Here is a 21,652-nt window from a genome sequence, read left to right as displayed (position 1 = left end):
AGTGGGGTTCAAACCTCACCTCTAGAAGTAGATAGAAGCTTGATTATCAAACTAACAAACTGAGTTCGAGTACTTCACAGCTGAGCCCATAACGTGGCTTTCTAAGTGACTGAAATTAACAGCTGAGTGTCAACTCACTTTGCATGCACTGAGGCAGTAAGTTACCTTGGTTATCAAGCTTTTCTACATGACTTTTCAAAATTCTCCACTGCTTTCTGATGCTGTTGGTAAGCTGCTCTCTCACAGTTTCACAGGAAAGGTCCCACATACTCTCCCTACTCAGTTCCCCAGCATCTTCCTCAGCATCAGAGATAACCTACAAGCGAGAGAGGTGAAAGGGAAAGACCAGTATCTTAAAATGGCTCTAGATACTCAGGCAGTAGTAACTATCAGAGATCCTTATCAAAATCATTTCTGCACCATATCTTAAGCATATGTGACCTAATATTTAAGATAGAAATTGTCCAATTCAAGTCTCTTCAAATGTGAATTTGAATCTAGTGATGAGAGTCAAGGAGCTGTGTGAAGAAGTTATTCATTACTTGTCCAGTGCTGTGTTAGATGCTCTCATGTTAATTAACCCTCAAATCATGTTATAATGTGGGAAAAATGAGGCTTTCAGAAGTAGACACACTGCCCGATATCACACAGCCAAGAGGCAGAATGGAGATCTGAAGTTAGATCAACTTATCTCCAGTCCTAGGCTGTTTAAATAAATAAACCAGTGAAGTTATCTACAAAGTAACTGTGAATCCTATTTTTTTCGTATAATTTTTAAAAAATAAAACCAGAGATTATTTTCCTTTTTACTCTACCAGCACATTAATCATAGGAAAATACAGCAACCACGGACATATGATCACACAGAATGAAAGCAGGATAAAGAACATAGGAAAACAGTATTAAAATATATCGAAATAATCTATAGCTACATAAACAATAATATATATTATTAGACAATAATAATATGTATATAATGTGCAGGTATATATACCTATATTATACATATATATGCAGATATATATATGTCTGCATAACAATCTGCATGGTCCTATTTTATTATTAACATCCAAGAAAGTGGACAGAGATCTACTTTACTAAACTGAACAGTAAATATCTTGCTGGGGGAAAAAAGAAAAAACATAGAAGATGAGAAGAAATGCTGGTTAGGCTGTTCCTGCATGCAGATGCAGCAGGAATGAGCGAGTGACTCAGTGTGGAGAGCTGTATCAATAGTGTGAGGTCAGCAATGGCTGCCAAAGTCAAGGTCTCCCAGGGGAAGCAGGTTGGGGGAGGGCCCAGCGTGGAGTTCACTATGACTCTGCTTCTTGCCAATCAATCCTCTGGAGCTACTTGCCAGTAATTCTTCCAAGAAGCTATACCTTCTATGTGTTAAAGCATACCAGAATACTATAAATCCATTACTTAAAACATTAATAATAATAATCGCTTAACACTCCCCAGACTAAATTAAATGCTGAAACCACAAAATGAAAATAAAAAGTTACCTTGAATCTTGGGTATATATTTTGGCTACAATTAAGTAAGAAAATAACTAATAAGTGAAACCTGAAGGCTACCTAGGCATTCTAAGGTTATACCTTACTCCCTTACTAAAATGCTCCAAAGTCCTTAAAAGGACTGATTTAAATTATAAGATAAAAAAGATCTAGAAAAACAGACCTTTTAAAACCAAGAAATATACTTAATTAAGGGTACTTCTCCAAACTTAAACATTTGCATTATTAAGAATTACACAGGATACTAACCCACTGGATGAGTAGTGGTGAGGAGAGGGAAATTTAAATATCTGAGGAAGGTCTCCTTGATTTACTACTTACTCTTGCTGACTGAAAGCTGGTACTGTTTGTAAAAGTTGGGCCAAAACCTGAAGAAACTACAGGAGTAACAGAAACTATGCTAGCTCTGGGAAGGCATTTGTGGATTTTCACAATGAACCAAAAAGTGATAGACTTTGAGAGAAAAAGCTAACTCAATATAAAGGTCAAGAAGGTCCCAAACTGGAGAGTTTAAAAAGAACATCTAGGTAATGATTTTTTTTTTTTCTGAGAGTGAGAGAGAGAGAGAGAGAGAGAGAGAGAGAAAATGCATGTGTGCAAGTGAGCGAGGGGCAGAGAGAGGGAAAGAGCATCCCAGGAGGGGCAGAAAGGAGAGAGAGAGAATCAAGGCTCGAACTTATGAACTGTGAGATCATGACCTGAGCTGAAGTCAGATGTTTAATGACTGAGCCACCCAGGTGCCTCAGATAATGATTTTTTTTAAAAAGAAAGAAAAAAAGAGGTAGAAGAGGGTAGGCTTATCAGCAGGACTGATCTGTGACACCACAAAGTAAAGAGTCCCCAAATGTAGGTTTAAAAACAAGTTCTGATGGACTTGCTGACAATTAGCATTTTCCATCAACATTGCTATTTTCAGATTTTAGTCACTTGGTTGAATCCGGAATTTAAACATGGAAAGCAATTAAGTTAAAAGAAGTTTTCACCACGATGTGACTTGTTCTTTCAGACCTCTGCACGTATCATTCCCCTTGCATCACATGCTTTCTACTCCTAAAACATACACCTGCTTATTTTTAAGAACCAACTCAAATTCACTTGCTCTCTGATGCCTTCCGTGACTGCCTCACTTGCTTTGTTCTGCACACTGCACCACCCTATTGTAGCTCTTAACAAGTTTAACAGTTATTTTTCTACATGCCCCTTCTCCCCAGAAGAGCTTCCGAAGAATGCAATGGACTGAATGTGTTCTCTCAAATCTGTGTTGAAATCCTAACACCCAATGTGTGGGTATGCGGAGGTGGGGCCTCTGGGAAGTGATTAGGCCATGAAAAGTAGAGCCCTCGCGAATGGGAGGAGTGCCCCTACAAAGGGATTCTGGTGAGCAATCCTCCTGTTTCTGGGCATGTGAGGGTACAAGGAGTCAGCAATCTGCAACCTGGAAGACATCTCTCACAGACACTGGCCCTATGGGCACCTAGATTTTGAACTTCCCGGCTCCAGAACTGTAAAAAATAAATTTCTGTTGTTTTTAACCACCCAGTCCATGGTAGTTTGTTATAACAGCCCCAACTAAGACAAAGGAAAAAGTCAAAGTCCTTTTAGCTTTTTCTTTCCAGGGACCAGACAGCAAATTTATGGACTGAATGATTAGCTGGTTCCCAAAGTTAATAAATGTTTCACTCTCTGGAAAGCAAAGCATGCTTAAACACATAACACCTCAGCTAAACTATTTAGAGCATTTTCAGCACAGTACTTAAAACCATGAACTCTGGGGTAAGGCAGACTTGGATTTAAATCCTGATTTTGTCCTGTGTGATACTAGGTTAATTAGACTAAGGTGCCTCAGTTTCCTCAGCTATAAAATGGGGGATAATTATAATATGAAAAGCATCAAATTATAAGGATGAAACGAGACAATGCTCATAAAGAGCTTAACACAGTGTTTTGGGCACAGATCAAGTCCTTGGAAAATCATCTCCTTCATTTCCCAGGGCATGTCTAGAAACACACCGGACAATTTTGTGGGTTGTCACAGTGATTGGGGGTAGTACAGCAGTGAGTGTCCTGTCCAAAACATCAGTAATGTCCCCCACTGGGAATACCTATCTAATGTTTTAATTGTTCGACTCAGCAATCCAAAACTGTATTAGAGAGGAAAGAGCCACTTACAGTTCCTGTACTATCATCTGCTCTTTCTCTAGGTTTCTGCTTTTGGGGAGAAAGAAGAGAAATCATTTCCTTTTTCATTTGCTGAAGAACCTTCTTAAGTTCAGCATTTTCCATTAGGATTTGTTTCTGACGATATTCATAATCATTCAAGAGAATTTTATACATTTCATCTTCATTCCTGAGAAAGAAACTGTCAGCATGAAAATGCAGTTATAGAAAGAAAAGTCTGATGAAATGTATCAATTTAAATTGGAACTTACCTGGCCTCAGTTTTACCCGTCCTCCAGGAGCCTCTTTTTCCATCAGCTCTCCCCACATAATTTAAAACTTCCATAGCTACAAACATGAACATGCAAAACAAAACCAATTCTTAACATACATATGTTTTAAGTGTATAAAACCCTAACACACTATATACATACTGGAGACCTAAGTCAACCTGGTGCAGATTAGGATTTGGGCTCAGAAAGTCCAGGATTTCAAGTTCCAGTTCTCCATTACTGATAAACACTGAGATCTTGACAAGTTATTTACCTGCTAAGCCTGTTTCTTCATCAATACAGTGGGAATAATGAAAATATCTACCAAAGAGTTGTTGTGAAGAGTAAAAGATGTTGTTAAAACACTTAAAGTACTTGATAAATATTATATTATCATTATTAATTTTATCTTCGGGGTTGGCAAACTATGGCCTGCAGGCCAGATGCCTGATTTTTGAAATAAAGTTTTATTACAACACAGCCACACCATTTGTTTATATACTCTTACACCACAAGTGCAGGGATGAATAGCTGTGACAAAAGGCCACAGACTCCACAAACCTGAACACATTTACTATTAGAATCTTTATAGAATAAGTCTGCCAAGCCCCGTGTTGTCATCATCATCAAAGGAGCCAAAGCCCCTGACAGTATTAATTTCTCTTCTATCCTAGGGGGAGATGGAAGCAGTTGGCATAAGAAGGAAAGAGGATGACAATAAGTTACTGTAGTTTTAGGCTTAATAAAATCATTATGAAAATACCACTTCCAGTTAGGTTTGGACTAGAAGACAGCCAGATTCCCACCAAATAAGAGCTCTGTTACCAGAGTTAAATCTTCAATAAACTTCTCTAATTAGTACACTTCATACTTCCAGCATTTCATCTTGCTCTTTATTTAATTCACGGGTGAACATGAGGTTAACCAATGAAGTTTAAGTTTGATTACCTAAAGATTTCCCACCTTGTCTTAATAGCTTACCACACTTCCATTTTTCAGTAACGTTTAAAATAAGACAGCTGAATAACTGAGTCAATAGTGAGCTGCCTGCTGACAGCGGACACGGCCCACCATGTGACAGCTTGGGACATCTGCTCATCAGCTGTCGTGTCAGCAAGTCCAACTGAGCTCCGTTTCCGAAACCACGGTTTAGGGTATTACTGTAGCATGCAGGTTAGAGGACAACCTGCAGCCCACGTGGGAACCACTCTTCAATAACTAAATGCACACATTTCCTGTTCTGCATCTCACCAGGCCAGTAAAACCTTGCATGTAGCTCGACTTTTGTGTGCATGGTTCTACTTTGTAATCTATGTCATGTACCTGAAATTATGCTTGGATGACGTAAGCTGTAAATTAATTTTCACAAGAGTAACACTAGAAAGAAAAAAAAAAAAAAACGTAGGCACAAACAAAAGCATAATGTCCACAGTCCCTTCTTTAGACCAGCTGCTTCAAAAATGCACAGCTACATTTAAAGGAAATGACATAGATGATTTGATGTGAAGAATAATCTTGCAAAGTTATTTCTAAAATCATATACATTTTGGTACTCAGAAACTCATCTTGCCTTTTCATATTATCAGTTCTTTGCTATAGAAGATTAGAATATCCTCTGGCTTAGTTTTTTCTCTATGGAACCACAACTGCCGTATTAAAAAAAATATGTAATTCTTATATGCAACTAAGGAAGCAAAGCAAAATTATTTACTTTTCACTAACGAGTTGTCTCAATTTCTAGTTTATGTGGATATATACCGTCTAGAGACATTTTATGCATAAAGCATAAAAATAACACTTCATGGGTTGTTGTGCTCCGTCTATTCACATTTCTTTCTTAGGATATTAGCTTATGCATTTACTTTGCTCTATCTCAGCCAGTTGTTTCTTACCTATTTTTTTATCCTTCTTGTTCATAACAAGTTGATGCAGACGCTCCTTTAATTTATTATATTCACGTTCTTTTCTCTTCATATCATGATTATATTGAGTAGCTCTACTTGCAATGATATTTTGTAATTTTTGTACCTGAAAAAAGCATTTTCCATCAAATGAGTCCCTTTATGATTGACAATCCCCCAGTTAAAATTTATAAATTCAAAAGAGAATAGAAGTCCTAGCATTCACCTCCTCATAAAATAGTTTACTCTAGGATTATTCTTTCTTCTCAATAACCACTGGAAATCACTTTGAAAAGTATCATTAAGTGAACCACAAAGTTTTTATTGTTTAATTCTGAAACTTCCAGAACTCCTAACTTTCGAAATTATCTTTTTCTACCCTTTTTACTCTACATTTAGAGTCTGATCATTTAGAAGCCAGAAACTCTTACAGAAGTATGAAAGCGATCAGAGCTTCATCTGAAACAAGAATCAATTGATCATTTGTAGTGACTTCCTTACATTACTTACTTGAACCACTTTATTCCCTATAAATCTGTGACAAATTAGCCATAGCACATCACAGCATGTAAACAGGTTTATTTTTTTGTTTTGTTTTTAAACACGTTCATTTATCTGATCACAAACAGTTCTCAAATTAGAGTAAGCCCAAATAGCAGACAGAATCCAGTTCAAATATTTGCTGAGTACCCACAATATGCCATGCCCTACTGTTCAATGTTTAGATCTACTATGGTTTCTCAGGCAACCCTTGATAGAAAGCATGTTCTATTCTATAATAACATTTTTAATCTCCGGTGAAGATGATCACGTTTAACTCAATCCTTACTAAAGACTAACTACATTCAAACCACTTAAGTGTAATCAGCACATCAAGTCAACATTTTCTGGGAAATAACTCAAGAAAATGTATAAGCAATCTTGCAGTTAACTAAGATATTTCATTATCCACTAACGGAATATATTACCAGTCAAATATGATAAAATCTGTCTAAATCACTATAAGGTCATTAAAGAAATATGCTCCCTTAGGAGTCCTTAATTATAGTTTAAAAAAACATACACAACACTGAAAATATTGTATTTTTACAGTTATCAAGTGGTCAGGGATCAAAAACTGCAGAGCAAGAAGAACATAATGGTTTCTTCATATATAAATTAAAAAATAATTTCAAATGCATGAACTCTATAGATCTAAATACTAAGTAACCACTATAGCAGAAGTGAGATTATAATTATGGTATCATTAGCAACCAGAAATAAGATTTTTAAATGTGAATTCCTTTTTTTAAAAACCAATAACTCTTGTGTCCATTTAGTCAAGTAACTGCTTGACTGCATGAATAATGGATTTAAGATAAAGAAGAGGGATGGCAGATATTAAACAGAGATACAGCAGAGAATAAAAGACCTGCATTTAAAGCACCCCTGCCCCTCAGAAAAACTATCAATGCATTTGAGTCCAGGCAGACATTACAGGACACTGGCTGTCACAAGCTATGGACCACTACACTAAACCAAATGAATCCTCTTGGAGCAGGGAGGACACAGAGAGTTCCTGACCTCAGTTAAATATGCTGCAGTGCTGTAGAAAGAGGTCCACCATACCAATTTGACAAAGGATGAATTAATGATACTTGTTTTAAAGTAGCCGTTACGGTCACCTCAAATCAAAAAAGAAAAAAATTCACTCAAACTTTGTCTTCAATAACTGACAACTCACTTCATCTTTTTCATTTTTCAGTAGCTGATGCAAATTCCGGTTCTTGCACTGTAACTGTCTGTCTCTTTCCTGAAGCCCAATCATTTCTCTCCTGGAGGTTTCCAGTTGCTCCTAAAACATCCACATGCAATCCTGATTAAAATTAACACAGGACTCAGAGCAAATGAATTTTTAGAAGAACAGTCTAAACAATGTACACATACTAGGGTTCGCTAGCTAAAACCGCAGTTCAATGGCACACAAAATGTTTAGTTAAAACAATTATTCTCAAACAATACTATAAAGTTATAAATTTATTTAAATTCCAAAATGTTGTATGTATCTGACAAAAGAGTTTCAAAGCGGATCCCTTGAAAGGCTCTTCACTTATTCAAGTGATGCTGCCACTGGACACTTTTAAAATTTCCTTTTAGTACTTTGTAACATTGCTACAGCACACTCTTTGAGAAAGAACCAAAGTGATTTGGAGCTAAGTCTAAAGAAGATGGGTGACCAAGCAAGCAGCAACCCTTCAGGTCAAAAAAAGTGAGGCTCAGCACAATACTAGTTCTCCCTTGCAAGTGGGAACCTCTGAAGATTTCCTCCAGAGAGGAACGGCAGCATTGCTGGAATCAGTATGGGATAAGATGCTCACTTTGAATTCATTCCACACATTCCGTGAGGAAATGTGCCAAGTTCTGCATGAGACCATTGGAATATTTTTAAAAGCCTCTTATCTTTATAAAATAGGAAACCCACTCAACTTATGGCATAAGTGACCATAAATGACAACTTGCACAATCTCTTTAACAATGGATCTCAAGATGATTTAGGAATTTATAAAATTTAGGAATACAACTTGGATAACTAAGGCTGTCAGAATTTTTGGCACCTTCTTCTCTGGAGTGCTGAAAGCTTCCTATCATGCCAGACCATTTGGAATGGCTGAACTTAAAGGCACTGGGCCAGTTGACATGTCCCACATATGTCAAATCAGATTCACTCTGAGTAATTATCAATGCTTTACCTGAACTCACTATCATCCCTGCAAATCTGTATACCCCCCTGCTATATCATACCATCATCCTCTGTAAAGCTGACAGAGACCTGGCTGGTATCTTAATTCATGACTCTCTTTACTCCCCCAATTCAATTTTTCATAGAATTCTACCCATTTTACCTCCTAAGTTTGCTTAATATCTCTCTTTTACCATCTCCACTGGCAAAACCTTTCTGGCCTTAGCAGCTGCTAAGGCCTGCTAACAGCTGTCCTTTCCACCATGCCTTCTAGGCTCCCCCTACTTCCACCCCAAACACAAATCTACACCTCTCCCATAATTTCTCCACCCTACTGCCAGACTGGTATCTCTACATGATGCCCACGATGCCTTCTCTTACGTTCCTTGGTGCCTCCAGGTTTCTGCACAATGCGCTCACATCATCTGACGCCTGGGTCCCAGTCTCACCTATCCGTCTTCATCATAATCATATCGTTCAGGTCCTACAGGGCTATTATCTGTTTCCTAAAAGTAAAATCCTCTCTCATACCTCTATGCTTTAAACAGGTTGCACCCTCTGCCTAGAATGTCTTTTCCAAACATTAGCAAATCTCTACTTATTCCTCAAACCTGAGATCAGTGTTAAGTCTCTGTGAAGCCTCCTTTTACCTCCAAGAACAATTAATGACGCAAACAATCTTAGTTCAATGTATCGCCTTCCACTGGACTACAATCTCCTTGAGAGCAGGGACTGGGGTTCACTCCTCTGTAAACCCATTGAGCCTAGCACACAAAATACTCAATAAATTCTCCTCAACAAATTGAATGAATCATATACTAGGAGAGATCAGCAACTTTTGCCACTGAACACACTTCTGTCCACAGAGAAATACCTGATTTTGGCCCAGGTCAAACCCTGAATTAGAAGACTTCCTGGAAAACACTCTATACTCTGGGCTGTCCTAATAAGCGACCACTCCTTAGGGGAAAGGCTAAACAGCCCCCGGTTATCAATATCATTGCACGATTATTCACTATCTACTTAAAAAACACTCAGCCAAGGTTATCCAGATATAAAAAGTTTTAATGCAGAATTACTGCCTTCTTAGGCTTACAACTCTGAGCCACTCTAATTCATAAGACCTTCCATAGGCCTCTCTGATTAAAATTAAAGTACTATCCACAACCCACAGCCTTTTTATAACCTGGAGGGTATACCAACTACCCCCTCCAGCCCACCACAGCTCCCCTGTCAAAATAATCTCTAGCCTGTAGGCACCATAGGATGTACAGAGACCTAAAAATATTAAACAGAAAACATTGTTATCATTTGGCTTAGCTTATGAGACATCTGCCTTATTGAAATACAGGTCGACATGCAATTTCTACCTTAAGTTTTGCATAGCAGTTCTGCAGATGGTCCATATCACTTCCCAGTTTCAGATTCTGTGTTTCTACATTTTCCTGAGCTAGAAGGTTCTTCCGCTGAAGTACAAGTAGCTCATTCATACAATTTAAAACAGCAACTATATTTAATTCTCTCTTTGTGTCTTTACCTTTGGATTCTTCATATAATGAAGGAAAACCGAAAGTAGTCAATTCCTGGTAGGAGAAAATGTTTTCCTCAAAGTTGGTTATCAGACAACTAAGTATAGAAACAAAAGACAGAAATATTTTCTGAGAAATCATAAAAACTACCCTGAGTTAAGAAAACTGTAAATATCCCAAAGGACAAAGAACAGAGAGAACTGGGCTTTTTTAGCCTCTGCTCTGCAATTGCCTGTATCCTGGAGCAAGGCACTCAGGTTTCTGCATCAGTAAAATAAGGGAGAGACTCCAAGTGGAAGAGCCCCTAGGGTGATGTGCAGGCCAACCTGCTCCTGACAAAAACATTTACCATGTATCCAGACTAGATGATCACGGTGGTTCTCTGCATTTCTAGTGTGTTTAAGTCCCAGGCCGATACACAACAACATACATGCGCTTAACAAGTGTTTTTCTCATAACTTCGATATGTTCTATTATATAACATGATTTATGCTATTCTTCTCACAAAACATTTTTTTTTACCTGATCAAGATATGAAACACTTTGTTCAATATTCTCCTCTGTGCAGAAGGCACTGAAAAAACTGTGCACATTTTTTGATAAAGGTATTGAAGAACATAGCACTTGCTGTGAGTATAAACTTGATGGAGACATCTTTGTTTCTGAGGTATATTGACAGATATTTTTGCTTTCTGAAAGAATAAAAGGTATTTACTTAAACAATTTATAAAACACATGCAAAGAAAACTATCTCCGTTACCAAAGATGTTGAATTATATAAATATTTTTTAAAATTTTCAAATTCAGACAAAGCTGGTTTTTGTAAGAAAACTACACAAAATTGACCCTTGAACACTGCACTGACTTCCAACACAGCTGAAAAATCTGTATATAACTTCTGATTCACCAAAATTTAACTACTAATAGCCTACTGTTGACCAGAAGCCTTACGAATAACATAAGCAGTTAACACATATTTTGTATGTTACATGTATTATATACTGTATTCTTCCAAAAAAGGAAACTAGAGAAAAAAAAAAGTGTTATTTAAAAAATCATAAGAGAAAATAAATATGCAGCATGGTACATTTATCAAAAAAAATTCTTGTATAAGTGGACCCACAAAGCTCAAATCCATGTTATTCAAGAGTCAACTGTACTTTTTTTTCAAAAAGATACAACTATCAAGTGCCCTTAGGAGGCATGTTAAGATACAATAGATTCTTAGTTTATACTATTTCAGATTTATAAAAATAACAGAAAAAAACCACCTATGTCAAAGTTTATATATTAAAGGAATAAATCAAAGTGTACTGAAGTAGCCAATAAACTCATTTCAAATGCATAAACGTTTCTCTCAAAAATAGTAACAATCAAACTCATCATCCGTCAAAGGCATTTAACCCCACTTAAGTATGGCACAATTCTTAGCTTTCCCAGATAATTTTTCTCAAAATAAAAGTTTAGATATTTTACAATTATTTATGTCTCTCTCTAGTCACATCTTCAATATCTGTGGTAAATCATTTTACAGTTTCATTTAAAAATCCACCTTTACAATTACTGATTTAGTTTATACTTATTTTAGACTCAGGTACCTGAAGACAGATCTGGATCTGTAACAGTCATCCACTCTCCCATAGCAATCACCAGAGCCAGGATACCTGAGGAACCAGTTCAGCAGTGAAACATTCAGTCCAGCTGCTGTCACTCTTCTATGTAGGCATCTCCTTAAAAAGCAAAATAACAGCATTTAACCAAAAATAAAAGCAAATATAAAATCAATGTGTAAAAAGAAGCATTTTGCATTATTTACTCCGGCACTCCCATGGTAGAGCAGAATGATAATCTGTGGCCATGTATGCACGTGTGTGTATGTGTGTTTAAGAATCAGGAGTAAAGAGGGATGCCTGGGTGGCTCAGTTGGTTAAGCATCCAACTTTGGCTCAGGTTATGATTTCACGGTTCATTGAGTTCGAGCCCTGCGTCGGGCTCTGTGCTGACAGCTCAGAGCCTGGAGCTTGCTTCGGATTCTGTGTGTCCCTCTCTCTCTCTGCCCTTCCCCAATTCACACACTGTCTGCCTCTCTCTCAAAACTAAATAAACATAAAAAAAATTGTTTTTAATTAAAAAAAAAGAATCAGGAATAAAGAGTTCTAGTAAAGTATTCATATTTTTTCATATACAAAGTACACAGTACATGATTTGACTCAGAATATAAATCTAGGTACAGCATTGTTGTACTAATAGATATTTCTATATTATATTCTCTAAGATAAAGTACAAAGCATTTATACAGATAAGAGAAAGAAAAACTTCTTAAATAGCATTCTCATTTTTTGTTTTTACTAACTATATTAGCAAAAAAAAAAAAAAATTTAATTGCAATTCCCAGTGGTGGCACAGATGTAGAAAAAAGCATACTCCCATACACTGCTCGCCACAAAGATCACATCAATTTATACAACTACCAGCGATTTGGCAATATGTACCAAATCTTAAAAATGAAAACACATTTTGACCTAGAAAAATTACTTGTAAAGTTTCACCCTGATAAAATAATGATTTATGCTCATTTCAACAGCACATATACAAAAATTGGAACAATACAGAAAAGATTAGCATGTCCCCTGTGCAAGGATGACACACAAATTTGTGAAACATTCCATATTTTTTATGTGGAATTTAAGAAACAAAACAGATTAACATGAGGGGAGAAAAAAGAGAGAGAGGCATAATAGGAAAAAAGACTCTTAACTACAGAGAACAAAATGAGGGTGATGGAGGGAGGTGGGTGGGGGGATGGGCTAGATGGGTAATGGACATTAAGAAGGGCACTTCTGATGAGCACTGAGCATTGTATATAAGTGATAATCACTGGATTCTACACCTGAAACCAATATTACACTCTACGTTAACTAACTGGAATTAAAATAAAAACCTGAAAGTAAAAGAAAAAAGATTTGTACAAGGATTCATCTACAAGTTGTTCTTGAAATCAGTAATAGCTTGTATGTTCCACAGGAGACTGGTTAAATAAATGACACATTTATACAACAGAACACCTTTAAACACAACCATGTGGAGTTAGGGTGGTTAACAAATACATGAGAGGCCAGAAATATGTATGAATGAGGTGGACTAAGTATAAGAACCTTTCATATAACAGTTTCAGCCTACCATCATTTCCACTTTTTTATAAAGAAAAATGGAAGAAATAAATACTTCTACACCATAAAAAAATTCAAATGAAATTTTGTGTAATCTCCTAATGTTAGAAGCTAATTAGAAAATTATGCAAGTACCCTGTGGAAGGGGCAGTGGCTGGAAGGAGGATGTGAAAGAGCCTTTTCCACAGTGATCCGAGATGGCTGCACAAGTATACACATTAGTACAATCCTTCAAGTTGTACACTAAAGATCTGTGCACTTAACTGGATGTAAGTTACACTCCAAACAACATTTTTTAATAAGCCAAATAAAAGGCCGGATCTGGACTATGAAACAAAGAGTTCGCAGCTCGTTCTGAATATTTAAGATTATGGGAATATTCATAATGTAATACTAAAATGAGAGGAAAATTTTCATTCATTCAATATATTTTTAATTGTGCTACTGTGTGCCAGGCACCCTCTTCTAGGCACAGGGGAAGCCCTGCTCTCAAGTTTACATTCCGGGGGGGGGGGGGGGTAGAAATAGATAATGAGACAATAAATTAACCTAACACAGAGTGATAAGAACTATAAAGAAAGCTAAGCACAGTAACGTGAGAGTCCTGGAGTGGGGGTATCTAGATTCATCAAGGAAGGCTGCATCGAAATGTTGACATTTAAACTGAGACCTAAATGATACACAGTCAGCCACAAGATGTTCCAGCCCAGGTAGAAGAAACGAACTTGGTAAGAATGAAAACCATAAAGAAGGCTAGTATCTCTGAAGTACACAAGGACAGATGGTAGGAAGGTAGATTTTCTCAAAGTAGCAATGCAAAGCCATGGAAGGCATTTAGGCAGTAAATCAACAGGATCTTCTCTAGGCTTTGAAAAAGATCACCTCAGCTACTCTACCCCCTGAATATATTGCAGGTGGGCAATAATGGAGGCTGGAAGATATGAGGCTACTGCATGAGTTCAGGCAAGAAGACACTTTTACATTACAGCTTGAACAGAAATAGACACAGGTAGATAAATTAGCGATGTGTTTTGGAGATAGAATCTTCAGGACTTGGAAGATGGGATGAAAAATACACAGAAGAGAAATCAAGGATGATTTCTAGGTCATAATAGCAGCCTATAATACATACTAATGCAAATTATGTTATGTGCTGTATTACATGTTACAATGTCACACACATACAGGTGGTTACCCAATCCGGCACCAATTTTTGCTATTTTTCTACTCATGTGCCTTAGTAAGAGCACCTTGAACTATTTTGCACTTCCCTCTGTCCTTAAATGGGTGCCTTCAGGAACAGGATAAGCAGGATAAAGGTCTACACCAAGAAAGACAATGATTTCACTTTTTGCTTTCAGAGCTAGCAGCCATAAACAAAACAGGATCTAAGGGACAATAAACCCGTCTATACCAGCCCAGCTCTGCTTTGGTTAAGTTACTTAACCTCTCCAAGCCCTACTTTCCTCACTGGTAAAATGACATAATAATGGCTTACTTCATGATTTTCCCTGAGGATTAAGTGAGCTCAAGCACATAAAGAAGTACTTAGCACACGACTCGGCATATGGGACACACATAATTACTATGAGTTGTCATCATCACCATCACCATCATCATCATCTGGACACAGATCTGGACTGCTTGAGATAAATGACAGAAGATTCCATAATCTATATAACAAAAGGCACGGTTGCTCTTAATGATAAAAGTTGAACGCAAATCCTGAGAAAATGTGGAGGCAGATATCCTCATAAAAACACAAATTTTCAGTGGGTTAATTCTTTGTAATCATTACATAGAGGGGAGGCATCATATCAGAAGAAAATAGGCACTTTCCCAAGCCCTTCTTGTTTTTGTTTTGTTTTGTTTTTTTTTTAATAAGACACAATACTGCCTTAAGTACCTTTTGTCTTCATACATAACAGAAAGATCAAACACCAAAATGTCTACTATACATCCATTCTTTAAAATTGTAATTTAAGTCAGTTATTCTTCTTCTGTGAATGTAGCTCTGTCCACTGTCTACAGGTTTAGACAGTGAATTTGTTAATTAAAATAACAAAAACAATAAGAAACAACCAACTGTGAAATATTCAGGTCTAGTTAAATGTTCACAATAAAAACCAAAACTCCACTTTGAAGCTCTACCAAAAAAAGAACTTAACCAACAGTATCTGACTTCACACAATCTAAAAGTTTCTAAGTATCCTCTTCTGTTCAATGATGCACCAAATTATACGCCAGAATGCTTGTAATAAAAGAATTTGCCCAACCAGACTATTAATCAATATACATCCCCAAACCAAGAGACTAAGTTAAGCAAGTTATTTCTAGCTCAACCACAGCTAAATTTCAGTAAGGTTACCAACTATTTTTTATAAAGATATTATAATAAATCAGTATTAACTTCAAAAGATAAAGAAAAAAGCTAACAGGAATATCTCTGCTCTGCATAAACCTAACACCATCACAAGTATTTCAACTTTGAAAGCTTCAAAAGCAGCCAAGAAGGACCCCATTAAAGCCAAGTGCTGAAACACACAATGAAAAGTTCCACATAATAGATAAATCAAGTCATAGCAAATCATTACACAGTGAACCATGAGCACCCATGACAAGTCACATAAGAACAAACTTGGTTATACTAGCATTGTTATTATAGATTCACTATAGAAGGAGAAAAGGAAAAGGTCTACAGTAAATCATTTCACATTCAAGTAAACCGCAACCCCCATTTCTCTCCATATACCACTGGTTAGGGAAGCTGTCTGGATTCCAAGACAGATGAAATTCATGAATGAATTTTATGAGCAAATCTTGAAGATTAAAGAATTTAACCATCCTGTAAAAGTCCTTTCATTCATCTAAAATTGTTGAGGAATAACCTTGAAATAAATTAAAGAAAGAAAACATCCATAAAGTAATCCATAAAAATTCTTTCTCCTATCCTCTACATCAGAGAGTTTTATTCCCTCCTCGTGGGTAACATATATATAGACATCTAAAAAACTTTCTTGATTCCAAGTATTTCTCAATGTACATTCCAGTAAGTCAGTCTACATAACAAAAAATCTTACTAATTTCAGCGAAACTGTAGTAATTTCTGTAAAAATGTTACCTTACTCTTTTCTGAAGAACTACTTTGGCTTCCTTAATATGTTGCCAAAGTACCAATGCCATATTTCGGGTATAAATAAGCAAGGGTACTCTAGTCTTTCCTGGGTAAAATGATTATGCAGAACTTAAGAATTGTCTAGTGGCATTTTCTAGGTTAGAATCCTAACAGAAAATTGGGAAATAGTAAGACATCTGAAATTAACTGTACCCTTTATGAAAAATGAAGACTTTAGTAAGTTTCATAAGTTTATCATTCTTCATGTCAAAGCATTTTCTTTCATATATATTTATCTATATTACAGACAGAAAACTTGGGCTCAGAGAGGCCAACAGGATTGCCTGAGGCCACATTTCTGGTTGGTTGTGAAGCCTGGACACACACAAATCTGTCTTCAAAACTGCTCTTTTCACTCTGTCACCAGGTAACCTTTCCACACTGTTCACGCAAACCTCTATATATAGAAAGACAAGAGTTAAAAGTAGAATAGAATAAAAAAGATTTCCATCAAATTTATTAGAGAACAATTCCCATAGTTCACCTGAAATCATTCTACTCAGAGCATACAGTCCTTAAAGGAACATATCTACTACCTAAATTGAGGCATATGCGTAAACTTTTCTGCTATGCCATAAACAACAGCTTTTATCCTCATTTAGAAATACTTTGCTTTCAAAAGGTTTAAAAACAATTCTCAGAAATGAATTCAGTTCTATAGAAAGTTTAACGAGGGTGGAATCACTCATCTTACCATTCTGTATTCTAGAGTAAATATTAAGACAACATCAAAACCAAAAGTTTGTAGATGTTTAGCAAAAACATTTGTAGTTCAGGTTAATTACACCCATTGTTTTTTGTTGTTGTTTTGTTTCCATCAGAAAAGTTCCTTGGCTGGTTATTGCTCTTCCTTTTATACAAAAGACTCTGGGGGGTCTCAATATACAATAATCACTTGTAAAATTTGGGAGTAGGCAACCTCTAAGATGACTCCCAGTTACCCCTGCTTCCTGGTGTGCACACCTTTGGGTGCCCTTGCTCCTTGAATGTGGGCTGGATTCAGTGGCTAGCTTCTAACAAAGAGAATACACCAAGAGGTGACAAGATTTCTCTTCCATATTTGGGTTATAAAAAGGCTGTGGCTTCTGTATAGGATCATTTACCACCCACTGCCTCTTGGATCCCTCTTTCTGTCATATTGTGAGCAGAGGCCAATGTGGCAAGGAGCTGATGTCTCAATGTCTCCAGCCAATAGCCAGTGAAGACCTGAAGCCTGCCTAGACTCACAGAAGTGAGGTTAGAAGTAGATCCTCCCCCAGTCAAACCTTGATGACTGCCGCCTTGGTCAACATCTTCACAGCAGCCTAGCGAGGGATCCCGAGCCAGAGGCACCCAAATTAGTGATGGACAGAAATTGGGAAATAAATGTCTGTCGTTTTAAGCTGTGAAGTTCTGGAGTCATTTGTTATGCAGCAATAGATGACTAATGCAAGTAAAAAAAAAATATGTATACATTTTGCGTCCCTCCTATAATTTACATGTATCTAGCTGAAACGTAACTAAAGTGACATCATATACGACAAGTGCAACCATCACCTTTACGACAATATCATCCAGTAGGGCAATTCATCTGTCCATATTATTATAGGCAGTTGCCTCCCACGAGTAGTTTATGAACGTCTACAGGAAGTTATGAACTTTCCTATAGGGTTGGGATCTTTGTATCAAACAGTGCCTGAAACAAAGCAGGTGCTCAATAAATGTTTATAAAATGAACTGCATCCCACATTCGGCCCACTCACTTCCAACCTGTGTGCTCCACCTGGGCTTTCATCTCTCACCTAACCCCAAACTAATGCTTCTTCAAAGCCCAGAACAACCACCATCATCCCCTCCGCACAGCTCACGAAACTCTCTTCTCTAGGTCCTCTGTATACTTACTAATTTGTGTCATCGTTCCTAGCTAGACTCTCACGTACTACAATTTTTACATTCCTGTATTCCCTCCACTGATCTTAACAGACAGAACAATACTCAATAACTGATGATAAATTAACATGTTCATTCTGGGAAGCAAAGGAAAACAGCAATGGAAAAGATGCAAAAGATGTGAGTCCTTCAGAGAAAAGTATTACTCTCTTCATCCCCCAAATCTCTAACACAACTACCAACTGAAAAAGAGCTCAACAGAAACATTAGTATCTTGATTACAAGATTTCCTTCACACAGTACAATATTTTAAGTGTTCTTTTCAAGTTCACTTGAAATTCAAGCTTGAGAAGGTGCAATTGCCTACCTAATCGGAATTCTAAAACTTCAATCAAGTGTCAGAAAATAATAGCTTTTCATTACAGGAATGTAGTAATACTCACTATACCATCTAGGCTTCTAAATATTGCACAGGATTTGTCACAAACAGCTAATTAAAGTCTTCGCTAATATCTCACAAAGTTAGAGTCACCAAATTGTCAGGTTAAGAAAACTGTTAAAACTATGTCTTTATGTATTCGTCCTATCTTACAAATTCACTCATAAAAATTAAAAATTCAGTTATCAGCATATTTTAAATAGATGTTATTACTCTCAAAAAGCAAATGTTATTACTTTAAAAACTAATACTACTATCTATATTTTTGCTCCAAAGAAGACTACAGATTTAAATTCCATTCTAAATACTTCTACTACCTTACACAAAACCACTGAGGTTTGCATATCAGTGTAGAAACACACCAAATTCAACTTAGAAAATCTATCTTTTATAAATTTAAAATCTAAAGTAACTCGTCTGAGTGGCACAGTTTAAAAGTATAGAAATTTTCCACAGAAACAAATTCTTCATAACTTAAGTTTGAATAGATATTTGGATGGCTGAAACTCCAAACGTGGCATTCCCTTAACCATCCCTTCTGTTGAGTCTGTGGCTACGAGGAGGCCTGAGAGTTCGGGAGTACAGTGCCAACAGGGAAAGCCTCACAGGCCTGAGCCAGACAGACTAGGATCACATCCTGACCAAGTCTCTCCAGCTGGTTTCCTCACCTGGAAAACGGGGTAGCACTCTCTTTTTGGAGGGTGGTTGTGGGTATTTAATGACATAATAGGTGAAGAACTAAGCACAACATAGCTAGTAGTTAAGGAACTGATTTAACAAACATGTGCCAGAGGCTGTTCTAAATGTTTTACATATGATGTCAATTCTCACAACAATCCTGTATCATTTCCTTTTTACAGATAAGGAAATTAAGGCACAGAAAGGCTACCCACCCCCTCCCTAGACTCCAGAGCCCATTCTCTTAACCAACACATGCTGCTGCTTTAGTGGATGAAAGGCTCAGGAAGCAATACTCCTACCAATTATTAAAGGCCACCACTCATTGATCCAGATCTCCAACTGGGCAAAGACCGCACAAAGTAGTGTGAAGACACAAATTATGGTCAAATATTTCATGTATATCCTTTTGGGTTGAGGGATACAATCTTGGTGAAGCTCCAAGCCAGAATCTGCCATTAGAAAGCCACCCTCTTAGTAGCCTCGGAAGCAGGGAACCACATGCTATATTTTAAACTTCTTATATACACCCTTGAACCAACTGTTGCTGCAGTATGAGTAACAGTATGGTATAATGGTTAAGAGCACAGGATCCAAAGCCAGACCACCGGGTTTCAAACCCCGGTTCCACCACCCACAAACTAAGTGGCCCTGGACAGAAATCTCTGAACTTCATTTTCCTCATTTGCAAAAGGAGAGTATAGAGTCTTTAATCTCAAAAGATTATTAGATGGGTAAATATATTTAGTTTTAAAAATTATTTAATAGCCTTATTAAAAGTTTATGCATGTGCAGGGCTTCGCATAAGGTCTTGGTTACATGGTAAGTGCCCAGTAAGTACTCAATAAACGTTAGCTATTACTAGATACTTTACTAACTTGGAAAGATTTTACGATATTTTGTTAATAATAAAAAAAAAAAGTTGCAGAACAATTATCTAACATGACCTTATTTGGTCTTTAAAAACTCCCAAAACTATATAAGTATATACAGATAGATATAAATTCTGCTCTATAAAGACAGAAATTTGTTATAACAGAAAAAACTAGAAAACAAGAACAACCTGTGAGTAGAAAAGGGAGGGGGAAGAGCCAGACTTTATCCCTTTCATTTACACACAGATCTTATGCGTAATCGTTAGTTTTTTGTGTCTTCCAAGTTTTCTGTAAGTGAATGTGTTTTCCTTACAATGATGAAAAAAAATCCACCTTTTTAAAAGGCAATTACAATGATAAACATCTGCAGTATCTTAACAAACAAAAGCAAGCAGCCCTGTTGGGCAAAAACCAGTGAGAAATTATACAAAAGTCCTACAGCTACTCAGATAATCAATTATGTAAGGGAAACAGAACTTTAGCAGTGGTCAGTAGTTTGTAGTTTTAGATGGCGATCTATCAGTCTGTAAAAATTTGCAATCTGTAAAAGGCTTCTATTACTACATATCCCATCATACAAATGAGCAAGCATACCATAATGACAACAAACTGGAGACAATCTAAACGTCCGTCAATAAGCAGTTAAATGCCAATACAGATAGTTTAGCCAAAAGATGGGCTACTTTGGGATTATTCAAGAAGATCTGCATGTACAGCATGAAAAAAAACCCCAGTATGGATAATATCAATAGTATGATCACCATGTTTCATTAAATCAAACTATATAAATACTACCCAACTCTAGGAGAAAGGTCTAGAAAAGTTACAAACTGTTACTAACATGACAATCCTGTGGGATGAGATGGCTGGGTGTAGGGTGGGGTGGACCCTACCTCCATTCACTTCTTAATAGGACATTTTGATATAGCTGGAGTGTTTTAGGAGCATGGATTATTTTGTAGTATCTTTAAAAGCAGTGGGCTCATGCACAATTAATGATAATGTATGAGGAAGTACTCCCACCTCAATCCCAGATGGTAGCATCCCTACCCTTTAGTGGAAATATCAACTTAGACAAATGATAAGCTCTCTCCACCTATCAATTACATTTCTAGCACCTATCCCACCTATTCACACGTACAAGTGAGCAACGGTGACGCAGTCTTCACAATGATGCCCTGCTTTGTTGGAGTATATCCATGGGGATCTAGCCCATCAGGGAAGACCATCCCCCACTGCACTGCTGTGAAGAGTAAAGACAGAGTACTGGCACACCTAGCAAAAGGGACTATCCCTCTGGCTCAGTTATAATCTCAATTTGGTAGGAGACAGAAGGGAAATAGATTGA

The 21,652-nt window shown here is 37.0% G+C and overlaps 1 protein-coding gene and 1 non-coding gene across 16 annotated transcripts in view; one reads left to right on the top strand and one right to left on the bottom strand.

The window, feature by feature from the left end:
• Window positions 1-21,652, bottom strand: part of SSX2IP (SSX family member 2 interacting protein) — a 43,833-nt gene that overhangs the window by 10,997 nt on the left and 11,184 nt on the right. For 7 of the 15 annotated variants that reach the window (XM_060625440.3, XM_060625439.3, XM_060625442.3 and 4 more), the window contains 8 exons: window positions 11,697-11,828; window positions 10,621-10,790; window positions 9,940-10,152; window positions 7,574-7,684; window positions 5,842-5,977; window positions 3,950-4,025; window positions 3,690-3,879; window positions 166-316 (listed from right to left, as the gene is read on the bottom strand). In XM_060625440.3, the coding sequence (XP_060481423.1) occupies window positions 166-316; window positions 3,690-3,879; window positions 3,950-4,025; window positions 5,842-5,977; window positions 7,574-7,684; window positions 9,940-10,152; window positions 10,621-10,790; window positions 11,697-11,739 (1,090 nt within the window). In that variant the 5' untranslated portion in view covers window positions 11,740-11,828. Of the gene's footprint in view, window positions 1-165; window positions 317-3,689; window positions 3,880-3,949; window positions 4,026-5,841; window positions 5,978-7,573; window positions 7,685-9,939; window positions 10,196-10,620; window positions 10,791-11,696; window positions 11,829-14,518; window positions 14,590-21,652 lie in introns of those variants that run through there. The other 8 variants (XM_078451744.2, XM_078451745.2, XM_060625445.3 and 5 more) reach the window with 3 other exon arrangements.
• Window positions 12,667-12,773, top strand: LOC132673963 (U6 spliceosomal RNA). Its single transcript, XR_009608296.1, has one exon. It is a non-coding gene; the product is annotated as a U6 spliceosomal RNA (small nuclear RNA).

The sequence above is a fragment of the Panthera onca genome, chromosome C1 (genome assembly GCF_046562875.1).
Source record: "Panthera onca isolate mPanOnc1 chromosome C1, mPanOnc1 haplotype 2, whole genome shotgun sequence".
Classification (NCBI taxonomy): Eukaryota; Metazoa; Chordata; class Mammalia; order Carnivora; family Felidae; genus Panthera; species Panthera onca.
The sequence above is the reverse complement of the archived record's forward strand: the minus strand, read 5'-3'. Positions and strand labels throughout refer to the sequence as shown.